Source organism: Calonectris borealis, chromosome 1, assembly GCF_964195595.1.
Source record: "Calonectris borealis chromosome 1, bCalBor7.hap1.2, whole genome shotgun sequence".
NCBI lineage: Eukaryota > Metazoa > Chordata > Aves > Procellariiformes > Procellariidae > Calonectris > Calonectris borealis.
This window is the reverse complement of record NC_134312.1, coordinates 97,661,445-97,686,194: the sequence shown is the minus strand read 5'-3', so window position 1 is coordinate 97,686,194 and position 24,750 is coordinate 97,661,445. Positions and strand designations below refer to the sequence as shown.

The 24,750-nt window shown below is 42.5% G+C and overlaps 1 protein-coding gene across 3 annotated transcripts in view; it reads left to right on the top strand.

Moving 5' to 3' along the window:
- Positions 1 to 24,750, top strand: part of MYH15 (myosin heavy chain 15) — a 52,518-nt gene that overhangs the window by 11,870 nt on the left and 15,898 nt on the right. For all 3 annotated transcript variants that reach the window (XM_075168915.1, XM_075168934.1, XM_075168924.1), the window contains 22 exons: positions 846 to 909; positions 1,002 to 1,100; positions 3,042 to 3,145; positions 3,582 to 3,720; positions 4,315 to 4,433; positions 5,528 to 5,677; positions 9,616 to 9,786; positions 10,813 to 10,992; positions 12,280 to 12,412; positions 14,240 to 14,307; positions 15,760 to 15,847; positions 16,078 to 16,195; positions 16,481 to 16,604; positions 17,306 to 17,442; positions 17,813 to 18,068; positions 18,516 to 18,758; positions 19,363 to 19,539; positions 20,064 to 20,209; positions 20,813 to 20,903; positions 21,963 to 22,352; positions 23,337 to 23,463; positions 24,576 to 24,694. In XM_075168915.1, the coding sequence (XP_075025016.1) occupies positions 846 to 909; positions 1,002 to 1,100; positions 3,042 to 3,145; positions 3,582 to 3,720; positions 4,315 to 4,433; positions 5,528 to 5,677; positions 9,616 to 9,786; positions 10,813 to 10,992; positions 12,280 to 12,412; positions 14,240 to 14,307; positions 15,760 to 15,847; positions 16,078 to 16,195; positions 16,481 to 16,604; positions 17,306 to 17,442; positions 17,813 to 18,068; positions 18,516 to 18,758; positions 19,363 to 19,539; positions 20,064 to 20,209; positions 20,813 to 20,903; positions 21,963 to 22,352; positions 23,337 to 23,463; positions 24,576 to 24,694 (3,243 nt within the window). The remainder of the gene's footprint in view (positions 1 to 845; positions 910 to 1,001; positions 1,101 to 3,041; positions 3,146 to 3,581; positions 3,721 to 4,314; positions 4,434 to 5,527; positions 5,678 to 9,615; positions 9,787 to 10,812; positions 10,993 to 12,279; positions 12,413 to 14,239; positions 14,308 to 15,759; positions 15,848 to 16,077; positions 16,196 to 16,480; positions 16,605 to 17,305; positions 17,443 to 17,812; positions 18,069 to 18,515; positions 18,759 to 19,362; positions 19,540 to 20,063; positions 20,210 to 20,812; positions 20,904 to 21,962; positions 22,353 to 23,336; positions 23,464 to 24,575; positions 24,695 to 24,750) is intronic.

Below are 24,750 nucleotides of genomic sequence, written 5' to 3'. Positions count from 1 at the left end.
GGTAGTACTCCCACCTTTGATCCATACCATCTACCTTTTGGGCTGAGTAAGCTGCCCCTGCTTGTCGCTCATGACCTTGGGCCTCTCCTCATTTCCATTAGGCTTGCAGGAGAGCAATCCCCTCGGGAGCTCTGCCTCTGCCACATCTGGTTGACGTTGGCTCAGAGGTCCAAAAGGAACGGCATGAGTTTGTAGCCCATGCTTCCCTAACAAATCCAGTTAAAAATGAAATTGGAAGAGGTGGAGAGGGTCAGAGGATGTAAGCGTCTGTGGAAAGCTACAAAATTGTATAAGGAGCTTGTCAGCTGGAACAGAAATTAATTGTTTCAGAAAGTTGATGTGTTTGAATATGATAAATTAAATGAAAACTACTCAATTTTTATGAATTTTGGGGGATGAATATGCAAATTTAATGGGCAAAGCAGTGTAAGATCACAGCACCCTTCTGACGTAAGTAGTTGCATGTAAGTTAGGACTGCAAATGAGGAGGAGTCAGAAAAGGAGCCTGTGTGTCTTATGCCCAGGCTTATTGCTCTGGGTCCTGAATTACAGAAAGCCTGCATCCTGAAACTGGAAGCTACGTGCATTCCCGTATCTTAGCCTGGCAGATAAGTACACTGTTATCCTTTCCCCACAAGCTGATTATATAGCTGTATGTACAGATTTAGGCTTGGAAAAGTGTAATATCATTGTTTGATATTTCTCATTGAAAATCTGCTTGTGCAAAGCCAAGGAGTTAGCATAAAGTGATTCTTTGGGCCAAATGATTGCCTTCAGGCAGGATCCTTTGTTTCCCTCTGTGTATACTATATGCACTAATTAGAATATTCTTCTGTGTGAATTAGGGTAAATTTATCCGAATCCATTTTGGAACCACAGGCAAGCTGTCATCTGCTGATATTGAGATTTGTAAGCAGCAAATTCTTTCCTTTTAAAAAATACAATTGCTCGTCTGAAAGCTTGGAGAGCCTTTCTCACTAAATTTTCCTTTGTGCGACTAGATTTATTGGAGAAATCCCGAGTGATTTTCCAGCAACCGGGCGAAAGAGACTATCACATCTTCTACCAAATCCTGTCAGGAAAGAAACCAGAGTTACTGGGTAAGCATTACTGGATCCACAGCTTTTAAGAACCAACCTTCAGCTGAATAGACAGTGGCTGAGGAGGGGGCAGGGGGCAAACCCATGTGCAGAAAGGCCCTTACGCTTCCACTTGATGAAACTGAACTTCCACTGTCAAATACACTCTTTTACAGATGCTGTTCCAATGGCAGCAACAGAGACCATTTTTCTGTGATATAATGATGCAGGTACCCTATAAAGTGAAGTGATATTACAGATTAGTCTAAAGGGAACGAGACTCAGACAGGACTTCTAAAATGTAGCACTATAAAGGCAAAAAATGTCACACTGGATCTGTGTAATCCAAGGTCTTGAAACATCTAGAAAATGCTACGTCTCCAAAAGCATTTGTGGTGATAAAACTTGAATTATCCAGTTTTTCACATATGAGGAGACTTGCTTATAGGTCCATGAAGAAAAGCTAGTTTCCTCTTTCTGCCCCAAGTGCCAAAAGTGGCATCCTAGCATGTTGTGTAGCAAGAGAGAATATGCAAAGCTGCCTGCTGCTGATTAGGTGGCGATCACCCCTTTCAAGCTTCCCCTGAGTGAATGTGGTCCCATAGACGTGCTGGAGAAAAGCAGAGAACAGATGAGGTCTCTCTGCTCCCATCTCCTAATGCTTTGAATAAAATCTCCACTATTTATTTAGGTGATGTGGTTTGCTGACTTTAATTTGTGCTCTGAAGGAACACGTTTTATAAAATACATTGAAGAGTCACTTTATTGCTCCACTAAACTCCTACTAATCCATAGCAATCATAATCTGTTTTGAAATCTTATTACCCTGACAGTGCGTGACCAAGTGCCTAACCCTCTTAGCTTTTACGTGGCGTAACTAATGACGGTTACAGGAAAGATTTCAAGGAAGCATTGCACTGAGATTCCTGTGTGAATCCCTGTGCTGGGAAAATAAGCTCTTTCTCATAAACTGTCTGTCTGTATGCTCTACAACAGCGCACACCTTTCTGGCCAGCAGGAGCATGTCTGCAGGCTCTTGAAGAGGCTGAAACCAATGGGGACTTCTGTTTTGTAGACAAGAAATGTATGTGTTTGTATATAAACACATACATATCTAAATATAGATAATATAAATATAGATAAGTATAAATATAGATAAACGAATACATAACATAGTGACTACATAGCAAAGTAAGACAGACATAGAGAATATGATTTTATATAAACATATATTGATAGACATATATATATTTATATACATACATATTTAGACATGTAGGTTTGTGTGTATGTATATAAAAGATTGAAATCTAGACCAAACCTTGGTCTGCTGACTGTGGGTGAAACTTTCTGTTCATTTAGGGAAGTAGGACTCTCCGTGTAGTTTTGGAGCCAGCTAGCTTTCTAGAAAACAACTCTACATTTTTGGGTTTTGATGTGAAGGAAAAGGAAAGAGGAGAGAGAGCGCCATATTCAGGCTTTTGTTTATCAAGAGCCGAGTGTCTTCTGCAAAGACTCCTGGAAGTCGCTATTTTGTGAGTCTCATAAAAGAGGGGAACCGTGCCCATTGTCCCTGTCTTGGATCATACTAAAATCTTTTTCTCCTCTGTACTTAGATGGGTTTTTTACCCCCACAGGCATGCAAGGCAGAAAGTAGGGCTATACAGGAAATGATGAACTCAGTATACTGCAAAACATGCATAATAGATATGCATGCAGTATTCCCATATTCTTTTTAGTCACACTTTCTCTAAATCTTGGTCTTCAGACTGGAACAGTAGAATGAGAGTGTTGGTTGCTGCCCTGCAGTTGTAAAAAGAAAAAAACAAAAAAAAACCCCAGAAAACAACTTTATACACAGGTGTGCAGAGACAAATGTATGTCAGAGTTGATCTTTCAATCTCCATTTTTTGGGGATATCCTGAATGGATGGCAGTTTTGACCTTGGCAGTTCTTTCACAGATATGCTACTGGTGTCTACCAACCCATATGACTACCACTTTTGCTCACAAGGAGTAGTTACAGTGGACAATTTGGATGATGGAGAAGAATTGATGGCAACAGACGTAAGCCTGTTTTGATTTGACTTTGTGCTTCATAGACTTTAGGTGCATGTGGGGAGGAAAAGTGCTGGCAGGAACCTAACTTCTGTCACTGAAACTATTGGACTAAAGTGAAAGCAGAAATGGGTCTTAATTGCATTCATACTATGAAGCACGAGGCCTGATGAACTATTATACTTTTGAATCTGGCCTTGCCCCATGTAATGCCCATGGGCACAATGTTCTTATAATTTTGATATATAAAATGCTAGACAAAGGGAGCTCTCCTCCTGCTCCCCAGCCGCTCCTGGGTCTTCAGGGTGTTCCAGGGGCTGCTCTGTGAGATAACACCCCTTGGCAGGTTAGTAATATCTGCCATGCGAAGGTAGATTGCAGGGCTGCCAAATGCCATTGCTTTTGAATAGGGAAGTGACAAAATACCTGTGTTTCCTTTTCACAGCAAGCCATGGACATCTTGGGATTTGTGCCTGATGAGAAGACTGGTTCCTACAAGCTCACAGGTGCCATCATGCACTTTGGGAACATGAAATTCAAACAAAGACCCAGAGAAGAGCAGGCAGAGGCTGATGGCACTGAAAGTAAGAATAACACCTAAAATTACTCCTTACCTTCAAAAGTCTGGCATGTATCATGCACTGTGTTGAGGAAGAAGCAGCCTGTTTGCTTTGATCGTGCACTGTGTAGCTCCTGCTCAGCCAAGAGTGCTCTGCTTTATTTGTAGCAGTGGCTTGCTCAATGGTGGGTAATCTTACTTAGTAGAAGGTGAATAGACACAGTCAGAGTAACCCAATGAAATTCCATTTTTGTGACAATTTGAACAAAACAGTTGTAAAAAGTTGTCACCTTAGCTTTCTCTTTCATGTCTTCAAGTCTTGCTTTTTTACTTTCTCTTGCACTTGAAATTGTCTGTAACCAGTGTGGAGATATGTTCTTTTCCCTATACCTGAAGAGTTTCTCAAGTGTGACTCTTGCAGCAATTGGGGTCTAAGGTAGCTAGATGACCTTCTCTACCACAAGGGAGAGTACAGGCATACCTAACCCAAATCATTAAAAGAGCAAGGTCTTTATCCAGTTTCTCTTTGGAAGTCGAGGTACTTAATATTTTTTTCTTGGCTAGGCATGTTTCCATGTAGAAGTTCAAAGCCAGCTGAAATCTTGTTTCTCTTGATCAGGTGCTGACAAAGCTGCCTACCTAATGGGAATCAACTCCTCAGATTTGATTAAGGGTTTATTGCACCCTAGAGTGAAAGTTGGCAACGAGTATGTGACCAAAGGTCAGAGTGTTGAACAGGTAAGGAGAAGCTTTCAGGGTATTTGGATACCTGTCCTGCAAGCCTTGAGGATTCATCTGTAACACCTCAGAGAGACAGAGAGCTGCTAGAAATATTAACATGTACCTCTAGTACCTGTTCTCATTTTATATCCCCAAACTTGGGGGAATAGACAGTGAAAGTGTGGGAAACTGGTAAAGAGACTGACAAAGGAATAGTGGCTGGCACTGCCTTTGATAAGATTGTTTTTCTGATGTGTTAGTAGCAGCCATTCAAGGAAACCAGGTGCAGTAAAACCACATGGGAATTGATATCTAATTCTGGATGAGAATAGTCACCTAGAAGAGTTGAGCCATGGATTATTTATGCACTCATCATTCATTCATTATTCATGTAACTTTAAGCTCTCTGTGACCTCAATCAGCTAAAGGCAATATCCACTTAAAGGTATCTCTTAATTTAGGAAGCAAAAGTCCTTGGGTTAGCACTGCTGCAGCTGTAGCAGTATTGTAGAAGATGCTGCAGATTTTGGTTACAAGGAGAATTGTTGTTCGAAGACAGGCTGTGGTACAGGCTCAGAAACTAGAAAACTGCTGGAGGGAGGTCTGTCCTGTCAGTGTAGTTGCGCATAGGCTAAAGAAGAGACTTTTGACAGACTTTTCCTATTGCCTGCTTATACCATAGCATCTCTCAAAAATTAGGAGCAAATGGCAATGAGCAACCTGAGTACAGACCTCTCCTATTCTGGCAGTAGCTCTGGACATCATGGCTGGCATCTGGCCCATGAGCTTTCTGGTACCTAACTTCAACAGCAGTGTAAGGGATTAAAACATTTGCAACTTGCTGTCCAGCTGTTTCCCCAAGAGGTACTTTACTAGCACTTTATGTACGTGTTAGTATACATACGTATACATAACAACAATTTGAATAAAAGTCAGCATAGATAACGGGAGAAGCTGTGTGTTGTATTAAGTATGCCTTGGTGATTATAAGAACTATTGTGAAATTTCATTTAAACCATAAGTAGGGACTGAAATAGGCTACTGCACTGAAATCCTTGTGTTCCGCAGTGAATTCTGTTCCACACAGCGGTATTTTGAAACATGTATTTTAGGTTTTGTATGCTGTTGGAGCCTTATCTAAGGCAGTGTACGATCGAATGTTCAAATGGCTGGTGGTCCGTATCAACAAGACCTTGGACACTAAGCTGCCAAGACAGTTCTTCATTGGAGTCCTGGATATTGCCGGGTTTGAAATCTTTGATGTGAGTATTAATGTGTGAGGACTTGGTGGAAGGACATAAAAGATACGAAGTGATAGCTCTTGGGTGGGGATTTCTTTTTGTAAAAGAGCAGAAGGCAAATTGCTGAGAAAGCTGTAAAGCAAATAGTGTGTATGGTTTTACAAGGTTTTTCCATAAATAGATGTAGAAAACACTCAGCATTTAGCACAGCTGGACATGCTGATAGTTCCTGGGGAGGAAGAGAGTGGCAACCTTTAGCAAAGGCAACATCTCACATGCTTTGGGCTGTGTTTTAGGAGAATGTATTGTTCCCACTCTTTCTCTTTGAGAGAAAGCATCTTTTATAAGGTATGATATTTCTTCCTCTTTTTATCTCAAGATAAGAGATATATCTTCATCTCGATATAAGAAAGACGTTTTTTACAGAGAGAACAATCATTCACTGGAACAAATTCCCCAGGGATGTGGTAGAGCCCCCATCATTGGAGGTTTTCAAGATGCGATTGGACAATCTCATCTAGGCTCCCTCTCCCACAAAAGGTCGGGCCAGATGATCTTTTGAGGTCCCTTCCAACCTGGGCTGTTCTGTGATTCTACCATCATTGTAAACAAGTGTATGTGAGAAAAGCACGTCACAACTTCTGTTTCTCAGAATCCATTCCTGAAGATAACTGCTTAATGCTGTTGCTGCTATGTGTTGCTCTCCGTTCGCAGCAGGGCAAAGAGCACATTGGCTCTGCTTTACAGGACTGATGTGGCATGCTGCTGAAGGAAAGGCACATGCATTCTGAGAGACTTGAACAAATCTGGGCATCCTCACACTCCGGAGGACAGCACATGAGGCAGCCAGCAGCCTGCTGCTGAACTCCTCTCTCCTTTGCCTTCAGTGTTATGCTCAGTAGTTTCTCAACCAGTTACTGTTTAGAAGGTTTTAGACGTAAACAGGTTCCTCCTTGCTGTTCCTTGCTGAGGAGAACCTCAATCCATCCCACTCCTACCAGTTTGATGTCAGTGTCAGCAATAGATGCCCAGAGCCTGGAGAAGGATCACAGGTCAGCAGGAGAGCGCCCAAAGAGCAGCACAAAGGAATTCCAGCCAGTAAGACAGCTTAATCGGGGGCCCAACTTAAATGCCTCTACGCAAACACACGTAGCATGGGGAATAAACAAGAGGAGTTAGAGACGTGCGCACGCCTGCAGGGCTATGATCTTATTGGCATCACAGAGACATGGTGGGATGGCTGCTATGACTGGAGTGTTGGGATGGAGGGATACAGGCTCTTTAGGAAGGACAGGCAGGGGAGACAAGGAGAGGGTGTCGCCCTCTACGACAATGACCAGCTGGGGTGCATGGAGCTCCACCTGGGGATGGATAAGGAGCCAACTGAGAGCTTATGGGTCAGGACTAAAGGGAGGGCAGGGACAGGTGACATTATAGTGGGTGTCTGCTACAGGCCACCCGACCAGGAAGACCAAGCAGATGAGGCCCTCTACAGGCAGATAGGAGCAGCCTCAGGTTCACAAGCCCCGGTCCTCCTGGGGGACTTCAACCACCCCGATATCTGTTGGAGGGACAACAGGGCAGGGCATAAGCAATCCGGGAGGTTTTTTGTTCTCAGCAACAAGGAGGGGCTGGTGGAGGATGTGAAGCTCAAGGGCAGCCTTGGCTGCAGTGATCATGAAATGGTGGAGTTCAAGATCCTCAGCTCACCAAGGAGGGCACACAGCAAGCTCACTACCCTGGATTCAGGAGAGCAGACTTTGGCCTCTTCCGGGATCTGCTTGCTAGAATACTATGGGATAAAGTCCTGGAGGGAAGAGGGGCCCAAGAAAGCTGGTTAATATTCAAGGATCACCTCCTTCAAGCTCAGGAGCGAGGCATCCCAACAAAGAGGAAGTCAGGCAGAAACACCAAGAGGCCTGCATGGATGAACAAGGAGCTCCTGGACAAACTCAGACACAAAAAGGAAGCCTAGAGAGGGTGGAAGCAAGGACAGGTAGCCTGGGAGGAATACAGAGAAATTGTCCAAGCAGCCAGGGATCAGGTTAGGAAAGCTAAAGCCCCAGTAGAATTAAATCTGGCCAGGGACATCAAGGGCAACAAGAAAAGCTTCTATATGTACGTCAGGGATAAAAGGAAGGAAAATGTGGGCCCTCTCCGGCAAGAAATGGGAGACCTGGTTACCCGGGATACGGAGAAGGCAGAGGTACTCAATGACTTTTTTGCCTCAGTCTTCACCGGCAAGTGCTCAAGCCACACCGCCCAAGTCGCAGAAGGCAAAGGCAGAGACTGGGAGAATGAAGAGCTGCCCACTGTAGGAGAAGATCAGATTGGAGACCATCTAAGGAACCTGAAGGTGTACAAGTCCATGGGACTCAATGACATCCATCTGCGGGTCCTGAGGGAACTGGTGGATGAAGTTCTAAGCCACTATCTGTCATATTTGAGAAGTCATGGCAGTCCAGTGAAGTTCCCACTGACTGGAAAAGGGGAAACATAACCCCCATTTTTAAAAAGGGAAAAAAGGAGGACCCGGGGAACTACAGGCCAGTCAGTCTCACCTCTGTGCCCGGGAAGATCATGGAGCAGATCCTCCTGGAAGCTATGCTAAGGCACGTGGAGGACAGGGGCGTGAATCAAGACAGCCAGCATGGCTTCATCAAGGGCAAGTCCTGCCTGACCAACCTAGTGGCCTTCTATGATGGAGTGACTACATCAGTGGACATGGGAAGAGCTACAGATGTCATCTATCTGGACCTCTGTAAGGCCTTTGACACGGGCCCCCACAACATCTTCTCTCTAAAGTGGAGACGTATGGATTTGATGGGTGGACTGTCTGGTGGGTGAGGAATTGGTTGGATGGACGCATCCAGAGGGTAGTGGTCAATGGCTCAATGTCCAGATGGTGATGAGTGGTGTCCTGCAGGGGTCCATATTGGGACCGGTACTGTTTAATATCTTCATCAATGACATAGACAGTGAGATCGAGTGCACCCTCAGCAAGTTTGCAAATGACACCAAGCTGAGTGGTGCAGCTGACAGGTCTGAGGGACGGGACGCCATCCAGAGGGACCTAGACAAGCTCGAGAAGTGGGCCCGTGTGAACATCATGAGGTTCAACAAGGCCAAGTGCAAGGTCCTGCATCTGGGTTGGCACAACCCCCGGTATCAATACAGGCTGGGGGATGAAGGGATTGAGAGCAGCCCTGCCACAAGGGACTTGGGGGTACTGGTGGGTGAAAAGCTAGACATGAGCCGACAATGTGCGCTTGCAGCCCAGAAGGCCAACAGTGTCCTGGGCTGCATCAAAAGCAGCGTGGCCAGCCGGTCGAGGGAGGTGAGTCTGCCCCTCTACTCCACTCTGGTGAGACCCCACCTGGAGTACTGTGTCCAGCTCTGGGTCCTCAGCACAGGAAAGACATGAACCTGTTGGAGCGGGTCCAGAGGAGGGCCACGAAAATGATCAGGGGGATGGAACGCCTCTCCTACGAAGAAAGGCTGAGAGAGTTGCGGTTATTCAGCCTGCAGAAGAGAAGGCTTCAGGAAGACCTTATTGCAGCCTTTCAGTACTTAAAGGGGGCTTATAAGAAAGATGAGGACAAACTTTTTAGCAGGGCCTGTTGCGACAGGACAAGGGGGAATGGGTTTAAACTAAAAGAGGGTAGATTTAGACTAGATATAAGGAAGAAATTTTTTACAATGAGGGTGGTGAACCACTGGAACAGGTTGCCCAGACAGGTGGTAGGTGCCCCATCCCTGGGGACAGTCAAGGTCAGGTTGGACGGGGCTCTGAGCAACCTGATCTAGTTGAAGATGTCCCTGCCCACAGCAGGGGGGTTGGACTAGATGATCTTTAAAGGTCCCTTCCAATCCAAACTATTCTATGATTCTATGATTCCACCAAGCCCTTACCATAGTTAACTGTGGTGCAAATGCTGCTTTTTTATCTCCTTCTGCAGTTTAACAGCTTTGAGCAACTCTGCATCAATTACACTAATGAGAAACTGCAACAGTTTTTCAATCATCACATGTTTGTCCTGGAGCAAGAAGAGTACAAGAAGGAAGGCATTGAATGGGTATTCATTGATTTTGGCATGGACCTGCAGGCCTGCATTGATCTAATTGAGAAGGTATGTACAGGAGTGCTAAGTATTTACTGAATTGGTTTTATTCATGATACTCCCTTGGAGACGTCCTCAAGTCCCAGTGAACAGAGGATAAACAGCAGGACAAGTTTCTTGCTTTTCTATATGCAATACAGAATCAAAGAAAATCAGTATTTGTGGCATACGTGGCTACTTGCCTTGACCTCCGTAAGTTTGCCTTACAGAGCCAACAGTAACCACAAGCCGTAATTATTAATTTGTATGGCTGTATAATCTTCCTCAGTTTTTACTTTTGTTTTTCTCTGTCCCTACTGTTCTTCCATTTACTTTGTTCCGCATATGCTTAACATCAAACTTACTTGTCAGCTTTTCAGGGCAAATGCTATGTTTCAGTCACATGCCCTGTACCTCTCCCCATGAGGCTCCTGTTTCTTACATTACATGTTCCCTCTCACCACTTCCCCAGCATGGGATATGCCTTCCCTTTTCTCTTCTTTGTGAGTATAATGTGGTCCTGGTGGGGACAGGTGTCCCTTGCTGTATCTCTCTTTCTGCCATCTCTTATGGCACAGCATCTAACCCCACTGATCTGTGAGGAAAAACAAAATTTTGAGTCTTGCATTAGCAGGATATTTGGAACAGCTGGAGTAGAACGGCTGATTATTAAGTGCTCTTCTACTTGATCACTTTCTTCTCCAGGGGTAGGATATCTGCACATGATCCTAGTCCCTCAAACAATCTGTCCACTGCTAGGAAGTTTGTTCATCTTTTGCTGAGACACAAATAATAAAACGCTAGTTGTTCCAACTGCCTTGAAAGGCAAATCAAACCCCTTCTGGAAGTCATCATAAAGCCTCCTAAGGCAAAATTGACATACTGAATAGTCAAAGGTGTGGTTACTATTTTAACAGAACAGCCAAAGGCTTCCTCCTCAGAATGAGAAGAAATTTTGCAGGCTTAAAATTCCATCAGGTCAAACTTAAAGGCTACACAGCTACTGAAAGCAGGCAGCCTAAGAATTTTCCAACAAAGATATTCTTAAATCCACAGCCACTGGGAATCCTGTCTATCCTTGAAGAGGAATGTATGTTCCCGAAAGCTACAGATATGACATTCAAAGCCAAACTCTATGACAATCATCTTGGCAAGTCACCTAACTTACAGAAGCCCAGGCCTGATAAGAAAAGGAAATATGAAGCTCACTTTGAACTTCTTCATTATGCTGGTGCAGTAAGTTCCTCTGCTGGCAGGTAGACTTTGTATTAGAGGTCTCCCAGGTGGGGTTTGGCCCATAGAGCACAACAAGGGAGGGTGGGAAGGATGAAGAGGGGAAGAACAGTGAGGAGTAAAAGCAGACATCTACTCTCTCTGTACAAGTATTGCCACATGGTACGATGCCGCCAGACTCCAAGACATCTGGTCCTTGGATACATAAATAAACCGAAACAAACTGAGGAAGACTAATAGTGCTTTTGCTGAAAATATACCTTGCCTTGCCTTTATCATTTTTCCTATAATGACATTCAGACTAGTGATTAAACAGCAGCAGCACCTAACTTTCCATCTTGGTTCCCTGGACAAATGAACTGAGTAATTTCTGCCTAACTTCAGGGATGTTTAAAAAAAAAAGATTTGCCATCATTTTTTACACACGTTAGGAACAGTGTGTCACAGTAGCCAAGGGAAATTGGTTAATTCTGCTGTGAAGGTTTAGTTAACAGGTCCACTGATGATGGGGTGAATGGGAATACAATCCAGTACTGTGATACCTGAGCCAAAAGTTGCCCAGTTTCAAAGCTCTGTTTTCAGACCAGATGGGCAGAACGAATTTGAGAGGGACACAGGAAATTTTTTATCAAACTAGAGTTGATATGAAGCCTCAGCACAGCAGAGCTGATACATATCTGATGCTGTTAATTTCAAGTTATAATTGAACATTAAGCTAATTTTGTATTTATTAAGAGAAATAATGCCCATCTTGCTCTTTATCTGTAGTCGTTAATGCATTCAGCAAAGAAAATTAGAATTTCTATCCCCTTGTGTACTAATAATGGAACATATTTTCCCAGTAAACAGAGCTGTGGCAAAGTCCAGCAGTTAGGTTTTTAATCATTAAATTTATGTCAGAAAATCTTGATTATTCCACTGTAGCATGCTGTTGTGAAGCGAAATTATTGCTTGTGCGTTTTATAGTTCAGCACTTATTAGTAGGGTTCCTGGGACACTGATGACGTGGTATCTCTACAGCCAACCGCATGGAGTCCCTGAGAAGATGTAGGGACCAGATAGTTTGGAAGGGGTGTGCAGGATTCAGATGGTAATTATTCAGAAGAGAGGTTTGGGAATTAAGAAACAGAGAATTGGAGGGGAAGTCATTAAAAACTGGGTGGTTGGTACTGCTGTGAGAGCAGTACTTCACAAAAGGTCATTGGCTTCAAGCCAAACCATAAAGAACTACTGGCTGCTCTGAAGGGGAACATTTGCAACCTCTAGTTTGTTTTCAATGTCTTGCTGTAGGTTCCCTATAACATCATTGGGTGGCTTGAGAAGAACAAAGACCCTCTTAATGAAACTGTAGTAGGTATTTTCCAAAAATCATCCAACAAACTCCTGGCAAGTTTGTTTGAAAGCTACGTTGGCGCTGACAGTGGTAAGCAGAATCAGCTCACATGGGTTTTCTTTCATGTCTGGGATGTGTGCTTGGGAATGAATTTAAGAAACAAAACAATTCTCTCAACTGCAATTGACTCAATGCTAAATGAGGCAGTGACTAATTATTTAGATGCGCACAGCATCTGTAGGAGTTTGCCAGCTATACTAAGGAGGCCATTAACTCAGCTAGTTTGAATGCGTAATACCTCTGAGCAATTTTGGCAAGGAAATCTGTGTGTTGTGAACACTCCAGCGGGAGTTTGAGCATGCAAGTGTTCAGATATGCAGGCAAGCGTTGCACAAAAAATTTTGTACATAAATACCTATGAACAGGAGCAGCTCTTGTTTCTCACGCTGGTAGTCCTCCTTGCTAGCCACACTGAATTAAATAAGAAATACATAGTTTAAGAGAGTGTTTTGGAATATTTTGTTCGATTAGTGGCAAGTAGACACTGAAGGTACCTGAACGCCATTCCACATTGGCCAAAGTAGAAGATTTTGCCAATACATCTTCATTTTTGGTTGCTGTTGTTTTTTTTGTTTGACAAGACTAATGTATGTCTGAGAATATATTTAAGCTGTATGCGTTACATAGAACTGTTTTATTTGTGAGAAGACATGTAGCAAGCACTCAGAAAATTGATCTTAAGTAAACAAGACTGGCATTCATTACAAAGATGTAGCTCTTATGTCCTGAAGTTGCAATCACTTACAGCCTATTTATTAGTAACCTCATTTCTACAGATGATGTTGTCATGAATCATAAGACACTTTCTGAGGAAGCAAGCAGGCTGCAGACTTCATAATGTGAATGAGAGACGGAGCTGAATGTAAATAACAAAAATCCTGCCACTAGCAAATTCTTGCAAGTTACTAACCGCCTATTTGCCTGTGGATATTCCTGTCTGTCAGAATACTACCTTGCTTTTCCTCAGTGTCAGGAGAAAAGAACAGCCTGTCCACATTAGCCTCTTCCAGTCTTGGCAGTGTCACTTTCAAAAGGGGGAAAGGCTGTGGATAATTGCATCAAGCACATTGCACTCTTCGCTTCTCCTTTTATGTTGACTATTGTTGACAGGTGACAGAATGCCAGACCTCCTGGGAATGATCTAATGGTCCAATGTTTAGAAAGCTACGGCAATTGCTGTACATTTTTGGGTCATGTTTAGCTCTTGTGAAACTTCGTAAAGGTCATGTCAGAAACTAGCATTCCTTTGGAGGATCTGAGTGATTTTGTCTCTGATGCTTTAAGCAAAATTCAGGGGATGCAAAGCTACTATATCTAAAATTAGAAATATTCATTTCCCTCTATTCTAGACAAAAGTTACTTGCACAAGTTCAGTGTCTGCATAGCAGACACATGAGAATCATTGTCTATACAGTACAATGTAGGGTATAAATTTTCCATAAGCATTACTTTCCTTTAGCTTTTTCTTTTTCTACATCGTCTCACCCTATAGGCTTTTTAATGAACTACAAACTTCTCTATTTTGTTAAAAGTTATTTTTCTGCCTTATTCATATTTATGGACTTTCTGCATAACAAGTGATGCTGTCTAGGTCTGAAATGCAAATGCAATCCAGAAAGCTTACAGTGGTCTTTGACAAAAATCCTGAGTATGGCAGAAACCTGCAAACTTGTGACACATAACACTTGATGTTCAGAAGTTTTTGTGTAATATTTAAACAATCAGAGCCAATTTAAGCTATGCCTTTCATTCAAAGGAAGTTGTACTATTAGAACAGTTTGTCTGTCTCCTGTGCCTTGCCTGCACCCCTTACTGAGATACAGATTGAAATTTTTATTTATTTCATTTTTTTCTTAGCTGACCACGGTGGAGAAAAGAAACGCAAGAAAGGTGCTTCTTTTCAAACAGTGTCCTCATTGCACAAGGTTTGTTTACCTCTCCCCACCTGATGGTTCGAGTTAAGACAATACATTGAAGAGCAATGTTAAAAAATTGGACAAAATGGACAAAAAAAATTGAAATCCAACATCGGAATTTGATTCAGGGCCTGGGTTATTGACCATGCCTAAGTGAATACACTGTTATTAAAACCGCATGTGTGAGGGGTTGCTCCATTTTATCTTCTTTGAGCATTGAGGAGATTAAGTGTTTTTAATTCTATTTGAGAAAGTATCACAAAATGTTGTGAACAACATTTATCACTTATTTTGTGGCTTATAGCTTCATGCATGTCTTTGGAACAGGAACTGATTACAGGTAATTTGCTAGTCCCTATCTGATTACTGTTTGTAATTGGATCCTAGGGTTAGAGCAGTCATGGAAAACAAAAGTTGTTGAATGGAGTGACATACAGCCTCTTTTTTCCTCAGTAATTCCCTTCTACTGGGAGTGGCATGTGCTCCTGGCGGAAGCTGTTGCTAGGATCATGCCTGGGGAAAAACAGGGCCTGCAATTTACCATTAGTACCATTTCTTATGGGTAACATTGAGGAAGCTGTAATGTAGGTAAACCTCCGGTAGGGAAGGAAGTAGTTATCTCCCACTAGTCATGCCATTTTACCTTGTTTGGAGGTACTCCTCATGAAGGGAAATCATGGGAAATCCAGACCTGTATCTTACCAGCTGAAGTAGCGTAAAGAGAGCTGAAGGATCACTCAGACAGTAATTTAATAATCCACAAACAGAAGACCACTTTCCAGCACACAAGGAGCTGCTAAGTACCCAGCTCAGGTTGTCTCATTTATTGTCCTGACCGGCATATGAGAAATTTTCAGTTTGAACAGTTGTGCTGATGACATTACATTCCAGCTCTAATGGTGTCCATTTTCCGCTTACTAGACAAAACACTTTCTGCAGAGCTTGGTGATCACTGGTAGGCACTGAATGGTTGGCTTCTTCCGAGCTAGTTTGCTGCCTGCCTGGGAGGTGTCTGATTAAGGTCAAGAAAGGGAAAACGCTTGGCCAGGAGGACAAAAACCTAGCTTTTAGGAGAAACAGATGGGAAAGGTGAACTATCCTCACTGAGTGGGGAAGTGACTAGACAAAAATGCAGTTGGCTTTACAGAAATGCTCCGCAGGATGATACTGCATCTTGCTTGCTGTTCATCTTGTTTCTGACATTTCTGGGGTTGTAAGTAAAACACGTGTCTTCTTAAGACTTTGCTAAAACTGATGTGGATTCCTATAATAAAGTTAACGTGTACTTTGGTTTATTTGAACACATTTCTCTGTAATAATTTTGGTAAGCTTATAATTTTGTTGGAGACTATTTAAAGAGATGACCTTAATAAACTTAACAACCAACAAACCAAAGAAATAAGTGATTGGAATTCCACTAAACTGCTAAAGCTAATTGTGTTTTTAATATGTCTGTTCTAGGAAAATTTAAATAAGCTGATGACTAATCTAAAATCTACAGCCCCTCACTTTGTGCGATGCATTATCCCCAATGAATCAAAAACTCCAGGTACGGAAAACACAACAGTCTTGAAATTTTGGTATATTTGAACTATGTCATTCCAATACTTACTTCCAAGTCACCGGATTGTACTTAAATACTGTCTGTGTTGTTCACCTTATCCAATGGTGTTGCTTTTTCAGGAGATGACACCTCACATTTTCCAATTCCCTCAGTGAAATGAAGATTAAGCTCTATGGGGAAGCTCCATTTAATTTAGCCTTGTTTTTCCCCTGTAGGTGAAATGGATGCTTTCCTTGTCTTGCATCAGCTCCGCTGTAATGGTGTCCTGGAAGGCATCCGCATTTGCCGTAAGGGTTTCCCAAACAGGGTGCTTTATGCTGACTTTAAACAAAGGTAATGTGGAGCTGTATTGTCTCCTCTCCTAACCTATCAGTGAAAATAAGCAAAGCATGTCTTCTCTTTCTTATTTGAGGTATTTTATTCCATTCAAGTTTATTTTCCATTCAGTTTGCCTGAACATTGAAAGCAGAATTCTGCTCTTGCTTGTGTCTGTGTAGATGCAAAGTAGGAAATGACCCTAGGTGATTTTTTTTTTTTTTTTAAGTTTTGGGGGAAGAGGGGAGGGGAAAAAAGCAGAATCTAGGCCAATTTTACTCATTGCTCATCTGTTATTAACAGGTACCGCATTCTGAATCCAGGCGCAATCCCAGAGGATAAGTTTGTGGATAGCAGAAAAGCTGCTGAAAAACTGCTGGCATCTTTAGATGTTGACCATAACCAATATCGTTTCGGACACACCAAGGTAACCAGAAAAGACCATCACCGCTTATGTAAAGAGAAAAGTGATGGATCTAATACCTAATTTGCAGAATAGGACATTATGCAATTTCTGGTGGTGGCAATTAATGAGGAGTTAATAATACAGGGAACCAGCAATATAGCAGCAAAGTGATATTAATTTTTAAGCTGTGTTAGAGGAATTTTATTTCTCTGGCTCAAGCTCCCACAAAGCTTTTATTACAGCAACACTACAAGCGGACACAGTAGCAGCTGATGCTCCATGCCCCCCGGTAAAACAATAGCTTATTTAATATAATATAGGTACACTCGAACATATATGGACCGCAAGATCAGTTGCAGCTTTTGAAATGAAGCCATGTGCAATTATGACATGATCCCATGAGCAGGGACCCCTGGGAGTTGGGACTTGTGGTTCAGCTGGTCTGCTCTCAACCTGCCACAGTTGAAAAGTACTGTGGCAATAAAAATGTGGCAATAAAATAGTTTGGCCTATTCAAAACTGGGGAGATGAGACCTGGTTTTAAAAAAACTTTGGAACTGTACAGTGCAGTCCCTGATGCAAGTAGTATTTGGCCGTCTATACTCTTTTACTTTAGAATGTGTCAATAAAAATACCATTCTTCTGAACAATTTCAATAAGGTCTGTGTAACTCTGGAATAAAATCATTCGTTATGGTGAAATGACATCTGTGCATGTACCAGGTGTTCTTCAAGGCTGGTCTCTTGGGCCACCTAGAAGAAATGAGGGACGAGAGACTTGCGAAAATCTTAACGATGATCCAGGCAAGGGCACGTGGCAGACTGATGCGGATTGAGTTTCAGAAGATAGTGGAGCGCAGGTATGAAGGCACCCCCTTAAATCTTAGCAGATAATAGTCATTACCATTTAATTATATGTTGAATGCATTATTACACTCCCTAAGGCTATAACTAACCCTAAATTAAAGGTTTAAAGTAGATGTATGATAAAAGTAATAGCAACTGTGTATTAGTGGCCTGCAGCTCTGGTAAAAATCAGATTTGGAAATTTTTCATGTCCCTGAAAATCAAGAGGTATGCAGGAAGTTTCCTGTGTGTCTTGGAACCCAGTACAAGTTCCTAATATTACTGAGAACAAAGCCACAAAACTGTCTGAGAATCAAAAAAATTCTCACTTTTTCAATTCAGGCTAAGCTTTAGGGAATTTTGTTTGTTTTCTTCTTAAACCAGGGACGCCCTTCTTGTAATTCAGTGGAACATCCGCGCTTTTATGGCTGTGAAGAACTGGCCCTGGATGAAGCTTTTCTTTAAGATCAAACCTCTTCTGAAGTCTGCAGAAACTGAAAAGGAGATGGCCAATATGAAGGAAGAGTTCTTAAAACTGAAGGAGGCCCTGGAAAAATCTGAAGCCAGGAGAAAGGAACTTGAAGAAAAGCAAGTCTCTTTAGTTCAGGAAAAAAATGATTTGCTTCTCCAGCTCCAAGCTGTGAGTAGACACATATATTCATATATTTATTGGATGTTCTTTGAAACTTAAAGGCTTACAGACCAGAGTGTTAGTGCAATTCAATTAAAATAAGCTGTTGGTCTTGTCAGAGTCTTGCCAAAAATTAGAGTGGATAGAAATTCTCATGTTCTAGCATATAACCAGGTGGGCTAGCAATGCAAATCTTAACAGGTTCTGTCCAAGGCAATGTCTGTGGCAGTTAGATATGGAAGTACTCTTACATATGACTGGTCATGTTCACCACTGTCTCCTCCTGCTCTGTTAATTACTTGTTAGTCTTATCTTCTGAAATCAGGAGTAGGAAATTTTCCTTACGCTGCTCTGTAGCATTGGATCAGGCTTTCTGTCCACTTAGAGGATAGGGGACAAGTGAGAAAGAAAAAAGGCCAGGCAGTCATTGCTGTCCTCTTCCTTGTGCCACACCAGGAGCAAGACACTCTGGCAGATGCCGAGGAACGATGCGACTTGTTGATTAAATCCAAGATTCAGCTGGAGGCCAAAGTCAAAGAACTGACGGAGCGGGTTGAGGATGAGGAAGAGATGAATTCTGAGCTGACTTCTAAGAAGAGAAAATTGGAAGATGAGTGCTCTGAGCTCAAGAAGGATATTGATGATCTTGAAATAACACTTGCAAAAGTAGAGAAAGAGAAGCATGCCACTGAAAACAAGGTACCTCACAATGTATTCAAAAGAGGTTGGGCATGGATTACCTTTATGACAAAAGTACGGGTTTTCTGATGGTTTTACACTGTCTGTTACACAGGTCACACACTGAAGGATCAGTATATACAGAGCTATTTGACCTCTTGAGGGAAAAAGTGTTAACTCTGAGCCTAAGTTTCCCTTTTTCTGAAGTGAGTTCTGCTGCAATTCAGCTGAAGAATTTCAAAGTCTAGCTTGGGCCTTTTTAAGTAAACAATTTTCTGCTGTAACCATGGGTTCTTCCAGCTCTTCCTCTTAGATTCTGTAAATGTAAGGCTCATCTCCTACTTCTCCCAGAGAGATTCAGAAGCTGGAGTCCACCACAACGAGAGCGACACTGAAAAGAATTTAGTATGTTTAAAGAATGTATTAAACCCACAACAAGAACAGGCACACATTGGCTCCCTTGGTGGCAGTTTCACTCAAAAAGCCACAGGGGGTTGTGGGGGGAGAGATCCCTTTCTTTCCATCGTCTTCCTGCATACAAGTTCAGTACAGACAGTCATTTGAGCCAGGTTATGACAATCCCTTGCTTCAAAGTCTTACAAATACATCTTCCTCTCCCACACAGGTCAAAAACCTGACAGAAGAAATGGCGACCCTTGATGAGAATATCAGCAAACTTACCAAGGAGAAAAAGTCCTTGCAGGAAGCTCATCAGCAAGTTCTGGATGACCTACAAGCAGAGGAGGACAAGGTCAACACCCTGAGCAAAGCTAAAGTGAAACTGGAACAGCAAGTCGATGATGTAAGCTGGCTCTGCCTTCATGTTTCCCCAGGCTTGTTTGTCCACCACTTACAGTTTCATGAGTCTGAAATGTTGCAAAGCTTTGAAATGTATTCCTGTCCTTTTAGAAATGATCGAGGATTTAGAAATGCAGTCCTTGTTGTACTGTCTGTAAAAAGTATAATTACAGGAATGCTATAAAAACTTAACTGTGTAGTTCAGCCTTTGAAAAGAGTGTGACAACGAGGGGAAATCCACTCAGTTTGCATTTGCAGTGTAACTGGCATGAAGTCAAACAGAACTTTCCTAAGAGAAGTGTAATGCTTGCACAAATGTAAAGCGTGGACTAACCTTTATGTTATATTTCTTTAGCCCATATGTCCACTGGCTGCCAGAAAACGAAAAATGTAGAATAGGATGCTTGTACTTAAGTAATTCTGCTTTGCCGCCTGCTGGAGCTCAGCCCAAAGCTGGGCTTAGCATACATCTGACCGTTGTAAACCATCTGTGTTCAATATATTTAATAAGTGACTTTGTTCCTAAAGCTTGAGGGCTCACTTGAACAAGAGAAGAAAGTGAGGATGGATCTAGAAAGGGCAAAACGCAAACTGGAAGGGGATTTGAAGCTGACCCAAGAGAGTGTCATGGACTTGGAGAACGATAAGCTGCAGATGGAAGAAAAGCTAAAAAAGTAAGAGGATGATTCTGTTGTACAAAATAAAGCAGCACAGTTACCACTGTCATTTCAGAGCCTTCAGGTGTGTCATCCTGCTCTGATGGTGGCTAAAATGAAATTCCATGACAGAGGAGAGAGTGTGTAGTCAAGGAGGGAGGGAAAATCACTCTTACTTGTGCACAGTATACCTGAAACATTAGAATTCATTACACTTTCCGGCATTAAAAAAAAAATAAAAATAAAGGTATTTATGTTTTTCATTGCTTAGAGGAGAAAGCTGAAGGAAGTCTCTAAAGTTGTTCATCCTAACTAGCTATGTCATTATTGTTGAAAGACCTGACTCTGTTAAATATATTTTTTCCACTGAGTCTGAAAATAACGTTAATTTTCTATGACACAAAGAACCAGAGATATAACTGCACAAATGCATGCAGAGTCTTGACTTGGAAACCGCTGCTCAGAGGAAGATGTGTTTTCATGCAAATAGCAATACATGAGGATGGCTTTCATTTTTAGATACATTAGAAGTTTTATTGAACAGCTCTTTAAAAATTGCAAAAGCCTAACTTGAAGCTACAGGGAAAATTGTCACAGTAGTATTTTTCCTTTCCGTGGCAGGAAAGAATTTGAAATGAGCCAGCTGAATTCCAAGATAGAAGATGAACAAGCTATAGTGATGCAGCTGCAGAAGAAGATCAAGGAGCTTCAGGTCAGCTTGCTTCTTTCTTGCGTATCATAGGATGAGTTTCTCTTTGTTCCTCACTGAAGGGCTTTGCAGAGATTTTTCATGGCTAGCTGCAGCTTAGCTTTGAGTCCCAAAGTGGTGCAACTCTGTAGCTTTCCAGACTGATCCCTTTTCCCCTCAGGATGCTCACTCTACAGTGGTTCCTTCCCAGTGGCAGGACATATGACCACAGAATGCTCGTGGTTTCAGGCAAGGCAGAAAGGCTCTGGTGTTCTGTTTTAAGCAAATAATATTGTTCCAAAACATGGAGCTGAGGGTGGATGCTGGGGAGGAGTTCAGCAGTGATAAGCATGGATTTGAAATTTGGGGGAAGGGCTCAAATGCACAACAGAAATTGTTTTTCAACAGAAATGAAAAGGCCAAAGAAAGTCAGTACAGTCCAAACAAAATGTCTTGACCCAAATTTTTCAACAGAAATGAAAAGGCCAAAGAAAGTCAGCACAGTCCAAACAAAATGTCTTGACCCAAAATATCAGCTGCTTTTTTGTAAATAAAGAACATTTGCATACCTTGGACATGAAGTGTAGATCGGTCAAAATAACTGTTTCATAAAAAAGTCTGTCCCAATGAATATTCATTATTCATGCAATTCTATACACTGTTGTATTTGAAACCCTGTCTTAACACTCCTAGAGAGAGGCTACTTCAGTCACAGAGCTCTTAAAATGGGAACAAAGAATCCCTCCCCTTCAACAACAATTTGTTGCTGCTACTCCTACTATCAAATAACTTCTTGCATGTACTTCAGCTGAATGTTAAGCACGAGTATTATAAGATCAATGCACTTGACCAAATGTCTTGAACTAGAGCTTGGAGAGCAATCTACTGTGAGAAAGATGTGACTCATCATTCTTACTCTAGCTCAAGATCCGATTTATTGGCACAAATGGCAAGTTTCTGTGCTTCCACCTGTGTTGTAAAGTGTGGGCTGGCAGAGGGTTTAACAATTTGTAAGGTGCTTCAAGGTATTCCAAAGGGAATCATCATAAAGGTGACCCAAAGGCGCTCATGTCTCTTTGGTAGGCTCGTATAGAAGAACTAGAAGAGGAGCTGGAAGCAGAAAGAGCTGCTCGAGCCAAGGTGGAAAAGCAGAGATCAGATTTGGCCCGAGAGCTGGAGGAATTAAGCGAGCGACTTGAGGAGGCTGGGGGAGCCACAGCTGCCCAGCTGGAGATGAACAAGAAACGTGAGGCAGAGTTCCTGAAGCTGCGGCGGGACCTCGAGGAGGCCACATTGCACTACGAAGCCACAGCTGCCACCCTGAGGAAGAAGCATGCAGACAGCGTGGCTGAGATGGGAGAGCAACTGGACAACCTGCAGCGGGTCAAGCAGAAACTGGAAAAGGAGAAAAGTGAACTGAAGATGGAAGTGGACGATCTGTCATCCAACATGGAGCAGATGGTCAAGGGAAAAGTAAGAGTCCTGAGGCTTCCCAAACCCCCAAAGATGATGTATAGCTAAGGCTGGTCTGAAGGTTTCCCAGGACACCTGGTAGGGCTGAAGTGTTTTAGAAGGTGGTGTTTTGCAATCTGAGGGTGCTTATGTGCACAGTGTCCCCCTTCCCCAGCTGGTGGTATAAGTCTTCTTATCTGGAGATGGGACAGCAATTAACATGCCTGTCTAAAACACATAGTGCATCCCCCGTCGCAGGCATATTGTTTACCCGTATATCTCAGAGCACAAAACCATGTCACTTAAATTGTGCTCTCCCAGGCTGGTGATGACTGGGGTGATGCCATCCAAGGCTGGATATCTCCCATCCTGAGCAGAGTCCTCTCAGATCCTGCCCTTGGTTCACAGTTTTGACCCATGTTAGCAACTAGTGCAAAGCAAAGGCTTGCATGACAATCGTGTATTTTTACTTCCCATGGCTGAAGTGTGGATTTTGTTTCCTGAGTAGATAATCTTGGTAGCTTTCAGAGCACTCTAAAGAGTTCTTTCAGTGCAAGCGAAGAAAAGAAATTTCAGTATTCGGAGAGTTAGAAAGCTGTCATCAAACTCAATTTATGATAAATGGCAATTAAAGCAGAATCAGTAAAGCAATTTTCATTGGAGGTGATTTTCCCATCTAGCAATTACGAGGAGGCTTATGCCTGAACTTCATAGGCATGTGACTGCTTTTGAAGTTCTTGCAGAGTCTTTTTACCCTGGTGCTTTAGTTCAGAACACAGTTCAGGGAAAACAAATGGGGAAGGTGGTCTGATGGGGAGACCCCTGGCCTGGGACTGTAGACACAGGCCTACTATTCCCCGCTTTACAGTTGTGGTATTTGTGTCTTTGCTACCTGCCATTTCTCTGAAAGGCAAACAAAAAAAGGATACATATGGAAGGGTACCGCTTCCAAGTGTCTGCCTGGAGACTATAGCTTTGTATGTCTTGTCTCTTGATTCCTGTTAGGCAAACGCAGAGAAACTTTGTCGCACTTACGAAGACCATCTGAACGAGACAAAAGCTAAACTGGATGAAATGACTCGTCTCATGAATGACCTCACTACTCAGAAGACAAAACTCCAGAGTGAAAATGGTATGTGCATGTTCAGCCTAAGATAAGTTACTGGGAAACAGTCTATCAAGTGTGACTCAGCACTGTGTCAGTGAGATGTATTGTGCAAGGGCATCTGCTTGAAGGGGGCTGGATTAGGATTGCTGGATGAAGCAGTGGCTTTGTGTTTTTTGACTTTCCTATCTTCAATATTTTTATAACCCTGGGGGGGGGGGACAACCTTGCCTTGGTTGGCAGAGGCTTTTAAAACAAACCTATAACCATATTTACCAGCACACCGTGCTACCACCTCATGACCTGAAATGGATGTGCAGGCTAGGCACCCACTTTCAGGAACAAGGATATGTACATCTATCTTGCAATGCTAGAGGGAAGTTGAAGGAGTAGGCATACTGCTGCTGTCTGCGTGAATACCATCTTCTTCAGCATGACCTTGGGCATTGCACTCTAGAAGATACTCACATCTGACCAAAAATATCACATGTCCACTAAGCGCTTGCTACCTTTTTTAGCCAGAGTAGTACTATTTAATCTCTGCATCCTCATCAGAGATCACTGTTCAGTGTATTTTTGAAGACATATTTTTCATTTCCTGTCTCTTTTCATGTTAGTTCTATGTACTCCTATGAGGCTGTGGTTTCCACCCTGCAGTGACGCCCTTCTTGTGATAAACGAAGTTTTCCTTATGTATCCCTCTGTTCTGTATGCTGGTCGTTGTGAGGTTCTCAGGGTGCTTTGGAGCCCTCTGAAAAGAAGTCTGTGAAAAAACAACACAAAGTAGTGAAGAAAAGTATAAACAAAACCAGCTACAACTGCACGTGAAAGTAAGCATCAGTCTAGTCTGATCCACGAGCTGAACTAAAATTAATGAATCAAGGTATTTGCAGTACAAATAATAAAAAAACCCCACAAAACCAAGAAAAAAACCCCAAACAAACAAACACCTAAGGAAAACTATCCTGGTGAAGTGTCTGATAGTTACGACTTTGGAAGAAGCTTCACAAGAGGTCAGCCACAATCACTGTTAGTTCTTTTCCTCAGCAGAATTAGACAGGTGGGATTTTGATTTTGGCTGGGATTTTGTAATTTCCTGGTCTTACCTTTTTTTTTCCTTTGGTTAAATCCTGTGGCAGGTGAATTTATCAGACAGCTTGAAGAGAAGGAGTCACTGATAAGTCAGCTGTCCCGGGGGAAAACATCATTTACACAACAGATTGAAGAACTTAGGAGACAGCTAGAAGAGGAAACCAAGGTAATGCTTTGACTGTGTCCCATTCATTGAGATGGAATGGGGAAGACTGTTCCTGT